General features: G+C 41.0%; 1 protein-coding gene across 1 annotated transcript in view; it reads left to right on the top strand.

The window, feature by feature from the left end:
• The window catches only part of SLC23A2 (solute carrier family 23 member 2), an 85996-nt gene that overhangs the window by 48861 nt on the left and 19900 nt on the right, over positions 1 to 17235 (top strand). The window contains exons 5-7 of the mRNA XM_068987154.1: positions 4411 to 4499; positions 5519 to 5589; positions 6569 to 6750. Of these exons, the coding sequence (XP_068843255.1) occupies positions 4411 to 4499; positions 5519 to 5589; positions 6569 to 6750 (342 nt within the window). The remainder of the gene's footprint in view (positions 1 to 4410; positions 4500 to 5518; positions 5590 to 6568; positions 6751 to 17235) is intronic.

The following is a 17235-nucleotide window of genomic DNA, read 5'->3' as shown; positions in this document are numbered from 1 at the left end:
GGATCTTCCCAACCCAGGGATCAAACTGAGGTCTTGCACATTGCAGGCAGATTCTTTACCAGCTGAGCTACCAAGGAAGTCCAAGAATACTGGAGTGGGTAGCCTATCCATTTCTCTAGTGGATCTTCCCCACCCAGGAATCAAACTGGGAGTCTATCCCTTCTCCAGGTGATCTTCACCACCCAGGAATCGAACCGGGGTCTCCTGCATTGCAGGCGATTCTTTACCAGCTGAGCTACCAGAGAAGATATGACACCTGAGCAGTCTTTGCCAAAAATGTTTAGCCTGACTCTAAATATGACGCACGATAACCAGCTGCAGTGTAGAAACTATGATTGGATATAAGCACTTTTATAAACAATTAAGGACTTCTGTGATGGTCTAGTGACAGATTTCACCTTCTAATGCAAGGGGTGCAAGTTTGATCCCTGACTGGGGAACTAAGGTCCCACATGCCTTTGGCCAAAAAAATCCAAAAAATGTAAAACAGAAGCAATATTGCAACAAATTCAGTAAAAACTTAAAAAATGGTCCACATTAAAAAAAAATCTTAAAACAATTTGAGGAATTTAAGTATGGCCTAATTATTAGGCCTTGTTATTAAAATTCATGTCCCCTTTCTTGGGTGTGATTACGGGGCAGGGGGCAATGATGTGGGAGGATTTATTTATTCTTAAGAGGTGCCTGCTGAAGTGTTTGTGTAGAGGACTCCATGCCCACAAGCTCCTTTTCAGCAGTCCAACAGATACATACATACATGTAGGTGTAGTAAACAGTACGGAAATATTTCCAATTAAGAAAAGAATATTCTCTGAGACATTGTATTTTGCTTTTCTTAAGGCCAAACTTGCAGTTGTGCTGCAGTTTAGATTCAAGTAAATGTTTACTTGGTGATGAAAGTTTTTGTTACCAACTTGATTGCTTTCTTGGTAGATGGAGGAAGCCAGGCACAGAGTGTATTCTCTGGGCTGTTGAATTATGTGTTTGCTTTATTCATTTTCATTAAATGGTTTAGTTCTGGGCAGATGCATTTCATCCCTTCTTGGTGCTGCTTGTGGGACTGTTTCCTTTTAAACTTTTTGATACCCTTTCCTTGATGGCACTGTGGAGGACTGCCAGCCTCTGGGGCATGGGAGAGTTACCTGATTTTATCTTGAAAATCCATGCACATTCAACACTCTACTCTCTCTACCCAGTGCCTTTAATCTTAAAAAATTTCTCCCCCAAATTTGCAGTTAAAATCAACATGGCAGAAAGACATAACCTCTTATTTCTAGTCTAATAAAATTCCTCTCGAAAGATATTTGTCAGTAACACCTTCAATTCATTAATTACTAAGCGAAAGTTAGTCTGGGGGTCCAGTGATGGGTAAGCAGGCTCAGTTCCTACTGTCAGGGCGATACCACCTCCTTGGGGAGATAAGCAGGTTAGCAGTAGGGAGCTCTTCAACACAGAGGCTTCAGTGCTGTGAAGGGAGCTGTAGAGGCCAAATCCTGACATGGGCAGGCTGGTCATCTGAACGGCCACCACAGGATGGGCGGAGTCAGTGAAACAAGGACCACTAACCAGAGCTATGTCACAGCCTCTTGGAATGCCTTGAGAATAGTTTTGGAGTTAAGGTCAACTTTTGCATTTTCCCCCCAGAAGTGATCCTTTCAGAGCAAGGTTCTTCACTAGTTTTCCTCTTGTTTACAAGAAGATTGCAAGGCATTTGCTCTTTGATCCCCTTTGACCTTCACCATACCAATTCCCACCCACAGTAAAGTATCTGCAATTCTTTAAGGATTTCTGGGTCTGCTTTGTGGCTCTCATTTGTATCTACACTCCTCTGCGTGGATTACTGACCTCTTGCTTATGGGCTAAAGTACTTATTGTCCTTTAATAATAGACTCCCATGGCATCTTGCACCGCCTCCCTCACTACCCTTCATGTATATCCATGATAGATAATCTCTTTCACACAACAGAAACCCCTCAAGGGCCCAGGGGTGGTTTTTCCCATTGTCTCATCTTTTTATAAGTGTGCCTGTGTCAAGCAGACACCCAGGAAGTGTTCATCAAGAGACCAAAATGATAAATCCCTTCATCTGGCATAGGGGTTGTCTTCGTTGCCTAGTGCATCAGCCTCACTCAGAAGTAATTATTCAAAATGCAGATTCAGAGACTCCACCTGAGACTCTGATTAACTTGGACTGAGTGAGATGAAGAAATGTTCATTTTTAACCAGTGCCCCACCCCCCACCCCACCCCAGGGAATCATGAAGCAGTTCCCCGGCAACTTGGGGAGTAACTTGTAGAAATCATGGCCAGAATGTCCTAAGTAGGGGAGTGCATTATAGATCCTTAGTAGAGCCAAGAATAGTTCCTGGAGGAGATGGTATTTTCTCTGTCCTTTAAATATTGAATAGAAATGGAGCTTTAGAAATGAATTGATAACTGAAGAGATAAGCAAAGGCTCAGAGGTAAGAACATAGACTACTTGCCTAGAGGGCAAGTGTGTGACATGGTGGGTGAGAGACTAGACTGGGAAATGGATTCAGGTCACCTGGATGCTCAAGAAGAAATGAGGCACTTCCAGCAGAGTTTTGAACAAAGTAAGAACTTGTGTGGGGCTTGTTAGGTTCTTTTTCTCTCCTGGGGCTACAAAATCTGCTCAGATTTTCTTAATGACATCTGCTACTGCTGCTGAGTCACTTCAGTCGTGTCCAACTCTGAGCGACCCCATAGACGGCAGCCCACCAGGCTCCACCGTCCCTGGGATTCTCCAGGCAAGAACACTGGAGTGGGTTGCCATTTTCTTCTCCAATGCATGGAAGTGAAAAGTGAAAGTGAAGTCGCTCAGCTTAATGACATCTAGTTAACACTATTTATTAACTTCTAAAATGTCTACTAAAAAATAAATTCTACATTTTTGGGGTATCTTCACATATTTAAGATATACTTTCCCTGTAGTCAAGGTTAGCAATTTTGTTTTTTCTGTAGTGTGTTAACCAGTGAATATTTTAGGCTTTGTGTTCCCTGTTGTAACTATTCAGCTCTACCCATTGAAGCATAAAAGTAGGCGCAGACAGCTCATGAATGAGTAAGGGTGGTGGTTGTGTCCCAGTGAAACTTTACTCATAAAAACAGGTGGTTTTCCAACTCCTCGTGTAAAGAAAAGCACAGTTTAATTTGTTTCATTTCCAGTCATCAGTACAGAATAAAAGAGCAGACAGTCCTGTCTGCTTGGAGAGCCCAGGGATCTGAAGTTTAGATGATTATATGGGGGAAGAGCCTCATCTACCTCAGAATAGTGTGTACCAGCTCTGTATTTGTAAAGCGGTTCTATGTCCTTCAGCCAGAGGCACTGTTTCTCAATCCAGTTACTATGTCACTCAGGGCGAGGACGAACTGTCAGCTCAGAGGAGAGCCTGGCTGGGTTCCTATCCTACTGGCCAGGACACTGATTCAAGGCTGCTTAGGAGTATTTTAAGAATGATCTAGATATCTGAAAGTTCCAAACCCTGCAAACCAAAGGGCTAGTTTCATATTTTACCCTCAAAATAATGTTAATGATTGAGTTCCTGTGTTAGCCCTTTAGAACCACTTTAATACAACTCCAGTGGAAAATACTCTATTATACTCTAATAATAAAGAACAAAATCTTTTGAATTTGAGTAGCACCAGTGTTCATAAAATCAATATGAATTATCTAGAATGTAATTGAATGATGGTATCTGAGGATCTCTGAATTTAGTTTGACAGTGTAGGCAGGATATTTAAAAGAATCTACAAGTTTTCTGGGTCCTTTAGAAATAAGGGTACAAGTGCTTTTTTGAGTATTTTTTATGATTAAACAGAATATTTTATCTACTGTTGATTTGTAACTTACAGTTTTCCTTTTTCTCAATAGATAGATAACTAACGTAATCTTAATGCTTATCCCCAGTGATTCATGGCAGTTTTTGACTTACAAAATGGAACGACAGGGGGAGATAGGTTTTCTCCCATGATAACCAATAAGAATTTGAAAGGGAGGAGGATGGTAAAATAGAAGAGGTACATTGATGTTTAATAAGGAGCTCACAAGCTCAGCAGGACAGAGACACCCAAATGCCTGCATTCCCCCCACCAAGGGGAAAGGTGGTAATGTCAGGGGCTGGTGTTGGGGTGCTGGCACTAACTACAGAGCTCCCCTAGAACCTACCCTGGGGCTCCCTGGGGAGAGAGCATTAGGAGGGGAGAACGGAGAAGCCAGCGTCCCTGGCTGCATGGCCGAGGATATCTTTGCAGACTGGGGTTTTTTTTCCAGGTTTGCCTGCATTTACTCATGTGCTGTTTGTCTGTGGAAAAGACTGTTAAGCTGTCAAATAGTGAACTACCTCGGTAGTTCCTGATGCCGTGATCATGGTTTTGGTCTCGTTTCTTTTAGGTTACCCCTGTTTCAGGCCAGTGCTTTTGCATTTCTGGCCCCTGCTCGAGCCATCCTGTCTTTAGATAAATGGAAATGTAACACCACAGGTAATTGCAGTTATTTCCACATATGTCATTGGGGTCCTATAATGCAGGTGATAGAAGGGAGGCCTGGATGTGCTGCCCCCAGCAGTGATAAATCCTTTCTGGAATCAGGCACAGAACACACAACCAACAAAACAGCTTAGAATACTCCAATCTGTGGGTCGTTTTTCTGTCTCTCTCTGTATCCACTCATTCATCCCTACCCCCAGAGCAAGTAAGGACCAGGAAAGGACCTCATTCCTCTGTGCTAATGAAATTGATAAATATGGAAACAGAATAGAAAAATATTTGTGCTGTTTTTCTGCCTCTTTCTTTCAGTGGATTTTATGAACCACCAGTAGTCACTCTCTTTGCTGCATCAGCATCCTTTCTCTGAAACATCTTTGCTTTTTAAGGATCTGGCTGCTTTGGTTTTCTGCAAATGACTTTCATTCCACCTGCTATCCTCCTCATAGTGATTGCAAAGATCCTTAAATAACCCTTAAGGTCAGGAAGAGATCAGATAGGGGATTTGAGGAAAGCAGACAGACCTGTTGTACTCTCAAAATACTGTTAAATTTTTAGGTTCTAGGAGCAGAATTTTCTAGCCCTTATTTCCTTCCTTGCTCCTAGGAGTTACTTTGTGACCACTGATTTGATTTAGGAACAGAAAAAGGGCCTCAGTTTTATCTAGGTTTTTAAAACCTCAGTCAGGCAACCTTGCTGTTGGTCATTTCAATGAGCTGCTTGCAAAGGTTGGTCTTTGTATGAGACTGGAACTAGCAGTGTGTATCATCAGTTCAGTCAGCTTCTGAGAAACCAGGAGCTCTTGTTGGTGAATAAATTTGGTTATATTAGTGATAGGGAATCCACCTTTCAGTATGATATGCTGTACTGTTGTAACTTGAATTTTAGGGTTGGGTATTTATACAGATATACTTAGAACAGGGAGGAAATTCTTCTTTAAAAGAGTAAAATGAATATGTCCCGTCAAACATCAGTGTCACTCCAAGAAAAATTTTGTCTTTGTTTTTGTTTTCAAGATGTTTCGGTTGCCAATGGAACAACAGAGCTGTTACACACAGAACACATCTGGTATCCCCGAATACGCGAGGTAAATGATGAGCATTGTCTACTTACGGCTTCTTTGTGTTTCTTCTTATTTTCAGTGTTGGTCATGCCCAGTATATTGCAGTTGCTTACACTGAGTTCTTTTTTTTTTTTTCCAGCTACTGATATGTTCATTTGTGCTGTGAAATTCAATTTAGATGACATTGCTATAAAATAAAGCATGTAGAAATGCTTTGTGACACCAGACAGTATTGTTTCTTGCCCTCTTTTCTGCCCTTCTTTCCCTTCCTCCTCTCCTATGCCACCACAGACCTGTCTGCTTACACCCTCCAGCATAACCAGCCGAGGGACAAGGCTCCCTTTTGGAGGGAGCCACAGAGTTGATAGGTTGCAAAACTATTTATTCTTGCCTCAGCGTTTGTCTGTGTTGGTTGACGGAATTAAAGCCATTTGTCTGCTTCAGTGCATTTGAACAGAATAGGGTATGGGAGTCCTTAGATACAAAGAATGACTGACATTTTATCCAGATCTTCCAAAACATGTAAAACCATTCACCGTTAGTTCAGAATTAACACAGATATGACCATTCTGTACAAAAGAAATACACCTTTAGAATTTTTGTCAGTAACACTATCTTTTAAATGTCTTACAGAAGCTTACTTCTTAAAGTCAAGAATCTTTGTACTGCATTGTACCTTTGAGGCTTGTTTTGAATGTCATGTCTTAAATGGGAATGATAAGACAATTACATCTGTCTCGGTCAGTGGAATAGGCAAACTGATTTTGTGTCCAGTGCCCATTTTGGTAATACTCTTACATCAGTCGGGTCATACTTAGGTTTGCTAGGTCCCAGTCATACCCACTGGTATCTTTAGGGTTTCCCAGGAATTTCTCAGCTATGTCATGCCTATTTTATAATAGCTTGATACCTTACAGAATTATCAGTTGTGGTTGCAGGTGACATTTAGACTGTGTGATTTATAAGCAGCTTGCTCTTACGTCTGTGTCCTCTCTTGCTCCAGATCCAGGGAGCCATCATCATGTCCTCATTGATAGAAGTGGTCATCGGCCTCCTAGGCCTGCCTGGGGCTCTGCTGAAATACATCGGGCCCCTGACCATCACACCCACGGTAGCCCTCATTGGCCTCTCTGGTTTCCAGGCAGCAGGAGAGAGAGCAGGGAAGCACTGGGGCATCGCCATGCTGTAAGTGTTCCAAGACCACTCAGGAGTGGGCAGAAAAAATCTTCCTTCCCAGCACTGAGGGACAGCTTCTTTGAATGTTTCGAACATGTATACAGACACTAGGAGATATGTAAGATTAGTCTGATAGTTTATTTGTTTCATGCCAGGGAATTATTAAAATGCCATGCAGTCGAGGTATCCTAAAGATTGGGAGGGTTGTAAGGTTTTAAACTTTGAGAAAGGAGTAAGATGGTGGTGCCATTAACTCTTGACTTTTGGAGTCATGCCAAGTCTCATACATGGAAATTGAAATACCAAGAAGCTGAATCCTTTAAATGAGACTCAAAAATACTTCCAGACTGGCAGGAGACAGAGCTGTGACCTGCAGTGTTGGCATCAAGGGTGATGTGGCTTTCAGGTCAGACAGCTCTGCATACCTGTCACAAAGCTGTCATTTCTGCCAAAGTCCTGCTGGTCGGTGCCAGTCCTTTCGCACAGTACTTGAAGTGAATTAAATATGTCACTTATCCCTTTTTTCTGTAATGTCAGTAAAGACATTCAGAACTTTATAAGATTGGTTGTTAAGAGCCACAGCTTTCTGCGTACCACAGATAGAACCCACAGTCTCTGCATATCTCTGTAGAGCATATGTAAGAGTTGACCACCTCATAGGAAATGATTCTAAGACTCTAGAATTTTAGCAGTCAGATTTCTTAAAAAATTAAGTAACACAAGAGGATTTCTAATTTTTTTGTTTTGTGAAAACTTCTGTAATTATTCAATGAAAAACAGTATTTATTGAGCCTACATATCATGCTTTACATAACTCTGGTTGTATATATTATAAATTAAGGTAGGTACCAGTGTTATCCCTATTTAACAAGTAAAGAAATCCAGGGACAAAGATACAGTGTTAGTTTTTCAGGGTCACACAGTTAGCCAGGATGCTTTTCAAAACCCAAATAGTCTGACTTGAACTTAACCCGTAACACTTAATTCTGACTCTCTGTGTTAGAATGTGGTTCACAAATAAAGTGAATCCTTACATAATTGTAATCCATATATCATTATAAATTAAAGTATAAGAAAATATCCAGTTTTGTTCTTAGTTTTCTCATTGCAGCAAAGGTTGTCAATATTTCCATATCAGGATGGGTGTGTTGAAGGCACGTGAGAATGTTCACTCAGTGAAATGCAGTAGGTTCCAAAAAGGAGAAATTGTGTTTACTGTCTTGCTGTAAACTTTAGGTACCAATAACAAAAGAATGACTAAAACCCCCAAACCACTTAGAAGCAAGAGAATACCATTATAAATAACTCAGAAAAGAACTCCAAACTTTACAATTGACAACAATTTAGAGAATGATGATAACAGGACTAGTCACACTTATTGAACACTCAGTTCTCAAGAAGAGTCAAATAAAAATGAAGAGCTTATCTTCAGAAATGAGAAAAACAGGATGAAAAATGAGCACAGTTAAAGCAGGGGAAAACATTGGTAGAGATACAAAAAATATGCTAGCAAAGTAATGCTTAAGATCCTTCAACCTAGTTTTTAATGGTATGTGAATTGAGAGCTTCCAGATGTACAAGCTGGATTTAGAAAAGGCAGAGGAACCAGAGATCAAATTGCCAGCATCCACTGGGTCATAGGAAAAGTTAGAGAATTCCGGAAAATACCTGCTTCATTGACTATGTTAAAAGTCCTTGACCGTGTAGATCACAACAAACTGTGGAAAATTCTTAAAGAGATGGAAATACCAGACCTCCTTACCTGCTACCTGCCTCCTGCAAAACCTGTTTGCAGATCAAGAAGCAACAGTTAGAACTGGACATGGAAAAATGGACTGGTTCAAAATTGGGAAAGCAGTACGTCGAGGCTTATTTAAAATCACCCTGCTTTTTAAAAAGCAGAGATGTTACTTTGCCTACAAAGGTCTGTATAATCAAAACTATGGTTTTTCCAGTAGTCATGAACAGATGTGGGAGCTGGACATAAAAAAAGGCTGAGTGCTGAAGAACTGATGCTTTTGAACTATGGTGCTGGAGAAGACGCTTGAGAGCCCCTTGGACTGTAGGAGATCCTAAAGGAAGTCAACCCTGAATATTATTTGGAAGAATGACGCTGAAGCTGAAGGTCCAACACTTTGGTCACCTGATAAGAAGAGCTGGCTCATTGGAAAAGGCCTTGATGCTGGGAAAGATTGAAGGCAGGAGGAGAAGGGGATGACAGAGAATGAGCTGGTTGGATGGTATCATCGACTCAGTGGACGTGAGTTTGAGCAAACTCTGGGAGATGATGAGGGATAGGGAGGCATGGCATGCTGCATTCCATGGAGATGCAAAGAGTCAGACACAACTGAGCAACTGAACAACGAAATAAAAAATAGGATACAAATAGAAGTGATGCGTGCCAAAGCTTGTTTTTTGGAAAATGGCAAACATATAGACAGACTTCAGGCAGGGCTAATTAAGGTAAGAAGGGAATGCACGCACAAAGCAGTGATAAGACTTAGCTCTAGGGAGGATGAGTTAGAGCTAGGTTTTATATATATATATATATATATATATATATATATATATAAATAAAATAGGTGGTTTTCCAGCTGTTTTTTTGGTAAATAATCAAAACTGACCCCTTCTCCCCCAGACCTCTGGATGTTGGGGCTCCTCAGAATTTGGTCCTGGGCCTCCTTCTGTCTCCATTCTCTTCCTCTGGGGTATCTCATCGAGTTCATGGCATCAGCAGACATGCATTTTGCTGGTGGGCTCCACATGAACCTGTAACGTGGACCTCTAAACTCAAGACTTTCAGATCGAACCCCTGACTTCTGTCCATTTGCTGTTACACAAGACACCTCAAACGTTAAAGTAAAGGAAGAAAACTCCAGCTTCTGATTCCCTCCTTCCCCTTAAACCATTTCCTTCTGAGTTCATCCTTGCAGTAGCACAGCCGCAGGTGCAGTGGTAGCACAGGTGCCTAAGCCAGAGCCCTGCAGTGATCCTTTGTTCTTCACTTCCTCATTCACCATGCACAACCCATCATTCTCTCCTACCTCCAGAAAAAAGTCCCGATTCTATCCTTGGTCATCATTGCCACAGCACTCAGCCATCACTTCCAAACTGGTCTCCAGTTTATTTTTTTCTCCCTTATGGTGCATTGTCAGTCCTATAAAATGCTTAATCATTATCTCTTCAAGACTTTCTCTTCTGTCGCCAATTCTTGCTGGATTCTAGAATCTTTTAGGTCTTCCTGTCATCACGATGTCTGAAACCTTGCCTGCTACTCTTTGGTGGTCTGTTTACATCTCAGGCTTGGCACTCTGGGCTGTTTTACTTTGCAGTCTTGGGTGTTCATGGGAAATAATCTTGAATTATTTCACAGATGCCCCCCCACTTCCATCCCTGCTTATCTCTCTTTTTCTGGAACTTCTAGGATGTTGGTCCTCCCAAAGTTGTCCTCTTACTTTCCTCTGTTCCTAGGAATTTTCCTCAGCTTTATCTGTGACTCCTTCTCTTGAGTTTTTTTTTTTATTTTTGCTGTCCTGTTTTTTATTCTCCAGAGCTCTTCTTTTGTGCTTAGATGTTAGCTCTGTGAGGGCAGGACCTCAGCTCTATCTTAATCACCACAGCACTGCTAGTACTTGGCTCATTATCTGTTCCAGAGCAGGGATATTCAGTAAGAGCATTGTGAATAAGTTAGGGGAGGCGGGGGAGGTGTGACCACACCCTTGACCATGGGAAGAAAAGTCAAGGATGTTGTGGAAGGACTTTCATTCCTAAAGGATGTGTTCTACTGGTTAGGCATTGAGTATATTACATCTCCAAGGAAGAGAGAGTTCCTGTACTGTTTAATCTGTACTGGAGCTTTGAAAAAGAAGGGAAACTTAACAGTTTTATCTTAATGGCAAATTGTGACAGAGCTAATGCAGAAGGGAGATCCTGGACCAAGTTTTTCCTTCCTAGGGTTGTATAAAACCCTAAGGAAATCTGTTCAGGTAGTAGCATCTAAAACTCAGTGTCTTAAAAGGCTTGATACAATGTCTTAAAAGGGCCTTACTATACAGCTCTGCACATACTTAATTTTTTAAGTGCTATATCTATAAACATATCTGAAAAGAATGTTCCTTGGAACATGGTTTGGGAAAATGCTGCTACAGATAATACAGTAAAAGGGCAGTGTATTTATCATTTCAGGAACTCAAGGATGATTAAATATTAGAAATTTTAATTTTATGAAAATCCACTATGTTTTTTATTTTAAAAACATGGTGATGATTTTTAAAAATTGAACCTATGTTTCAACTGCAAACTGTTAGCAGTGATAAATATGATTTTTAAATGTCCCATACACCTTACTTGCTTCCTGAGAAACCAGTATGCAGGTCAAGAAGCAACATTTAAAACTGGACATGGAACAATGGATTGGTTCAAAATTGGGAAAGAAATATGTCAAGCCTGTAAATTGTCACTCTGCTTATTTAACTTATATGCAGAGTACATCATTCAAAATGCTGGGCTGGATGACTCACAAGCTGTAATCAAGATTTCCAGAGAACCGGAAATATCAGCAACCTCAGATATGCAGATGATACCACTCTACTGGCAGAAAGTGAAGAGAAACTAAAGAGCCTCTTGATGAGAGTGAAAAAGCAGACTTAAAACTCAACATTAAAAAAATTAAGATCATGGCATCTGATGCCATCACTTCATGGCAAATAGATGGGGGAAAAGTGTAGGCAGTGACAGATTTTATTTTCTTGAACTCCAGTATTACTGTGGACGATGACTGCTGCCATAAAATTAAAAGATGCTTGCTTCGTGGAAGAAAAGCTATAACAAACTTAGATGGTGGATTAAAAAGCAGAGACATCACTTTGCTGATAGAGGTCTGTATAGTCAAATCTATGGTTTTCCAGTGCTCATGTATGGATGTGAGAGTTGGACCATAAAGAAGGCTGAGTGCTGAAGAATTGATGCTTTTGAACTGTGGTGCTAGAGAAGACTTTTGAGAGCCTCTTGAACAGCAAGGTGATCAAACCAGTCAATCCTAAAGGAAATCAACCCTGACTATTCATTGGAAGGGTTGAAGCTGAAGCTCCAATACTTTGGCCACCTGATGCGAAGAACTGACAAATTGGAAAAGACTCATGCTGGGAAAGATGGAGGGCAGGAGAAGAAGGGAGTGACACAGGATGAGATGGTTGGATGGCATCATCGACTCAATGGACATCAGTTTGAGCAAACTCTGGCAGATACTGAAGGACAGGGAAACCTTGGGTGATATAGTCCATGGATTTGCAGAGAGTTGGACATGACTTAGTAACTGAACAACAACATACATTAATGGTGAAAGACTTAAATTAGACTGCCTGTTGTAATCATAAACTGAGATAAGAATGTTTATTACCAGAATCATTTAAAGTTCTGAATATGCTAGCCAATAAAGAAGACAGAATAAAATAATATGGATCAATGCAGGAATAGGGAGAAGGGCTTGATGACTTGTCCTTAACAATAATTAAAGCACATTGTAGGACTTAACACTGTGATCTGGGACAGGGTAGATATTGATAGAGTAGAACAGAAAGGATGGAAAAGTGAAAGAGAAGTCGCTCAGTCGTGTCCGACTCTTTGCGACCCGTGCACTGTAGCCCACCAAGCTCCTCCATCCATGGGATTCTCCAGGCAAGAATACTGGAGTGGGTTGCCATTTCCTTCTCCAAATAGAGTAGAACAGAAAGGATAGAAACAGGACCAATAAAAAAATTAATACTTAATATATGATGTTTGAAATCAGTGGAGAATGAACTGTGTAGAAAATAATTGTTTGGAAAAAAGTTAGATTTCTGATTTATATCAAATTACATTTCAGTTGAATTAAAGACTCAAATGTAGAAAATAAAATCATGAAAGGGCTATAAGGAAACCTATATTAAATAGGTTAGATAAAGCAGATAGGAAAAGAGAAAGATTGATTTTACCACTGATTAATTTAAAGCTCATATCAAAAACCATTGAAACTAAATTTTAAGTGTATCTGAGAAAATACAGCAAACTCCATAAGAAAGGCTAATGTTCCCAATTGATAGAATGTCGCCAGGTAATTTAAAGGAGAGAGGGTCCTGGTAGAGTAATGAATGAAGGAGGTAGTATGAACAACCACTTAACAAAAAAATAATAATACAAATAACCGATCAGTGTTTAAAAAGGGCTACCTTCACTTGTTGTCATTATGCATATTCACATGGAAGGGGACTCTATAGCAGTAGGAGTATTGGTGGTGGGTCACTGTGGTCTCCTAAGTCAACCAATAGATGTGGCCTTTAGAGACAGACTGTCTCTGAAGGAAGAGTCAGTGTGGTGAACTAGTATCTGCCATTTCTAAAACCATACATAAATTCTGAGTGGGAACAGTGTTTTTCCTGAAAATATTTTTCCGTTTACTTTTCTTAGGGATAACTTAAAACCTATTCAAAAGTAGAATAGTTTAATAAATTGCCATGTACCATCACCAAACATTCCAGAAAAGTCTCATTTTACCTATTTCCCCAAATTCATTGAGATTCTTGGCATTTGGAGTTTAATAATAATTAAACAGAGAAATCTAAAGTAAAATAAGACCCTCCTACACAGCCCATCCCTCAAAAAAATCTTCTCTTGAATAACTAACAATAATATAGGGTTTATCCTTCCATATTTTGCATTATTGGTACAGAAATACAAATTGCACATATACAGCTTTATCATTATTTTACAATTTTTCACCTCAATAATTTGTTGGGGTCACCTTCCCAAGACAGTCTGTTTAAATCTGTCTCATTCTTTGTACAACTGCACAATGTTAAGTAGCATCAAAAAGTCTATTAAACTACTCCCAGGGGATGCAACAGTAAAGAATCCACTCACCAGTGTAGGAGATGCAGGTCTGAGCCCTGGGTCAGGAAGATCCCCTGGAGGAAGAAATGGGAACCCACTGCAGTATTCCTGCCTGGGAAATCCCATGGACAGAGGAGCCTGACAGGCTGTAGTCCATGGGGTCACAAAGAGTCAGACATGACAGAGCGCGCACACACACACACACACGCACACAAGCCATTTCCCAGTTGATACACAAGCATGTTATTTAAAATATTTTCTGTTGCAGACAATGCTGAAATACCTATTTTCATGTTAATGAATATTAAAATAAATGATGATAGTGTTTTTAAATTGATGAAATTGGTAGGGATTTACAAGTATAAAGGCCTTCCCTGATAGCTAAGTTGGTAAAGAATCCACCTGCAATGCAGGAGACTCCAGTTTGATTCCTGGGTTGGGAAGATCCGCTGGAAAAGAGATAGGCTACCCACTCCAGTATTCTTGGGCGTCCCCTGTGGCTCAGGTGGTAAAGAATCTGCCTGCCGTGCAGGAGACCTGGGTTTGATTCCTGGGTTGGGAAGACCCCCCTGGAGAAGGGAATGGCTACCCACTCAGTATTCTGGCCTGGAGAATTCCATGGACTGTATAATCCATGGGGTCGCAAAGATTCAGACATGACTGAGCAGTTTTCACTTTCACTTTTTATAAAATCCCCTGCTACAGTGAGTAGGAAATAACATTTTTAAAAATTTATTTCACAGAAGTATAGTTTATTTACAGTTTTGTGTTAATTTCTGATGTATAGCAGTGATTCAGTTATACATATATGTGTGTGTATATATACACACACACATTTTTTCATTATGATTTATCATAGGATATTGAATATAGTTTCCTGTGCTATACAGTAGGACCTTGTTGTCTCGTTTGGTTTTGGTTTTTTCTGGCCAGGCCATGCAGCGTATGGGATCTTAGTTCCCCAGCCAGGGATTGAGCACATGTCCCTTGCAGTAGAAGCATGGAGTCTTAACCATTAGACTGCTAAGGAAGTCCCAGGACCTTGTTGTTTATCCATTCTATATATAATATTTTGCATCTGCTAATCCCCCAATCCCAATCCATCCCACCCTTACACCACCTTGACAACTACAAATCTATTCTCTATGTCTGTGAAGCTGTTTTATAGATAAGTTCATTTGTGTCATATTTTAGATTCCAGATGTAGGTGATAATGGTATTTGTCTTTCTCCTGACTTATTTTACTTAGTATGATAATCTCTAGATCCATCCACGTTGCTGTCAATGGCATCATTTCATTCTTTTTTATGGCTGAGTAGTATTCCATTGTGTGTGTGTGTGTGTGTGTGTGTGTGTGTGTGTGTGTGTGTGTGTGTGTATCACATCATTTTTTTTTTTAGTATAGGTTATTTTAATTTTGGGCTTCCCTTGTAGCTTACTTGGTAAAGAGTCTGCCTGCAATGCAGGAGACTTGGGTTCAATCCCTGGGTCAGGAATATCCCCTCGAGAAGGAGATGGCAAACCACTCCAGTATTATTGCCTGGAGAGTCCCATGGACAGAGGAGCCTGGCAGGCTACTGTCCATGGGGTCGCAAAGAGTCGAACACGACTGAGCGACTTTGACTCGATTTTAATCGTAATTGAAGTCTAGTTGATTAGTTTCTGTAACACATCTTCTTTGTCCGTTCACCTGTTAATGGACATTTTAGTTGTTTCCGTTTCTTAGCTATTGTAACTAGTGCTGCAGTGAACATTGGGGTACACGTATCTTTTTAAATTTCTCACATGTGCTCATGAGTGGGATTGCAGGATCATATAGCAACTCTATTTTTAGTTTTTTGGGGAACCTCTATACTGTATACTGTTTTCCGTAGTGACTGTGTCAGTTTACATTCTCACCGGCAGTGTGGAGGGCTCTCCATACCCTCTCCAGCATTTGTAGACCTTTTTTGGTCTGATCTTCAGATATATTATTTCTGGACTTCTTAATGATGGCCATTCTGACCAGTGTGAAATAATACCTCATTGTAGTTTTGATTTGCATTGCTCTAATAACTAGTGGTGTTGAGTATCTTTTCATGTGCCTGTTGGTCATCTGTGTATGTTCTTTGGAGAAATGTCTATTTAGGCCTTCTGCCCATTTTCCAGTTGGGTTGTTTTTTTTGTTGTTGAGATATATGAGCTGTTTGTATATTTTGGAAATTAAGCCTTTGGTGGTCACATTAGCAAATGGACATTCTTGGTCTCTTGTAGTATCCTTCATTGTCATACTGGTTTTTGTTAAACATCACCATTCACGGGGGAGTTAGAATAACTTGGGCACCATATATGTTTTCAACCTTGAACTGGTACTGATCTGATGATTTTGTGGTGGCACCAGGTCAGTGAAGTGCCTGCATAGGTAAGGAAATGGTAGAGTGGCAGCCAGCTGCAGTCCACACTTCATTTGGAGTGTGACTGTGAAGTGGCACTTGACTGGCTGTCAATGGAACTGATAATTCCATTTCAGCAATTAGAACTGTTCCCAGGAACAATTAAGCTTAACTTTGAGAATCCTCTCTTCCTGTCAACTCTACCTTAGGTTATAAGAGAAAGAATGAATCCCTACAGGTGATGAGACATATTATGGTATACCTTCATTGTTTGAATATGGGAAGCTATCCCACACCTGCCACACATGGGGCACCAGACACAATGAGGATGTGTTGGGTTCTGCTCCAGGAGGTCACCAGACCACCTGCTTCCTGCAGCACTCAGCATAGCTGGATCAAGAGTGTAGGACTTGTTACAGAGAAACTTTTGAGTCAGCCCAGACATCCCTGCCCTCACAATGTGGCAGCATAGTTCAGAGCCCAGGCTGTAGAGCTAGACCCCTGGCCAGCTTAGCTGCATGATCTTGGACTGCTGGCTTTCTCTCTGTAAAGTGAATGATTATAGCAGCTACTGTGGAAGGGTAGGCTAATGGGCGGGAAGACCAGTGCATAATGTCTTGAGACAGAAATCTCTCAGGAATATTGTTTATATATGAATATATTGTATGGGCTTCCTGGGTAGCTCAGCTGGTAAAGAATCTACCTGCAATGCAGGAGACCCCAGTTCAATTCCTGGGTCAGGAAGTTCCCCTGGAGAAGGGATAGCTAGCTACCCACTCCAGTATTCTTGGGCTTCCTGGTGGCTTAGATGGTAAAGAATCTGCCTGCATTGCAGGAGACCTGGGTTCGATCCCTGGGTTGGGAAGATCCCCTGGAGGAGGGCATGGCAACCCACTCCAGTATTCGTGCCTGGAGAATCCTTGTGGAGGGGGGAACAGGAACATGGCAGGCTATAGTCCATGGGGTCACAAAGAGTCAGACACAACTGAGCGACTGAGCACATGTGCACATGTATGTGTATATATAATTTTTAAAAATTTATCTGTGGCCGTGCTAGGTCTTTGTTGCTGCTTGGGCTTTTCTCTCGTTGCTGTGAGCAGGGGCTGCTCCAGTTGCAGTGTGTAGGCTTCTTACTGAGGTGGTTTCTCTTGTTGCAGAGCACAGGCTTCAGTAGTTGAGGCTCCTGGATTCTAGAGCACAGCCTCAATAATTGTGGCACATGGGTTTGTTGCTTTGCTGCATGTGGGGTCTTCCT

Source organism: Capricornis sumatraensis, chromosome 15, assembly GCF_032405125.1.
Source record: "Capricornis sumatraensis isolate serow.1 chromosome 15, serow.2, whole genome shotgun sequence".
Lineage (NCBI taxonomy): Eukaryota > Metazoa > Chordata > Mammalia > Artiodactyla > Bovidae > Capricornis > Capricornis sumatraensis.
The sequence above is the reverse complement of the archived record's forward strand: the minus strand, read 5'-3'. Positions and strand labels throughout refer to the sequence as shown.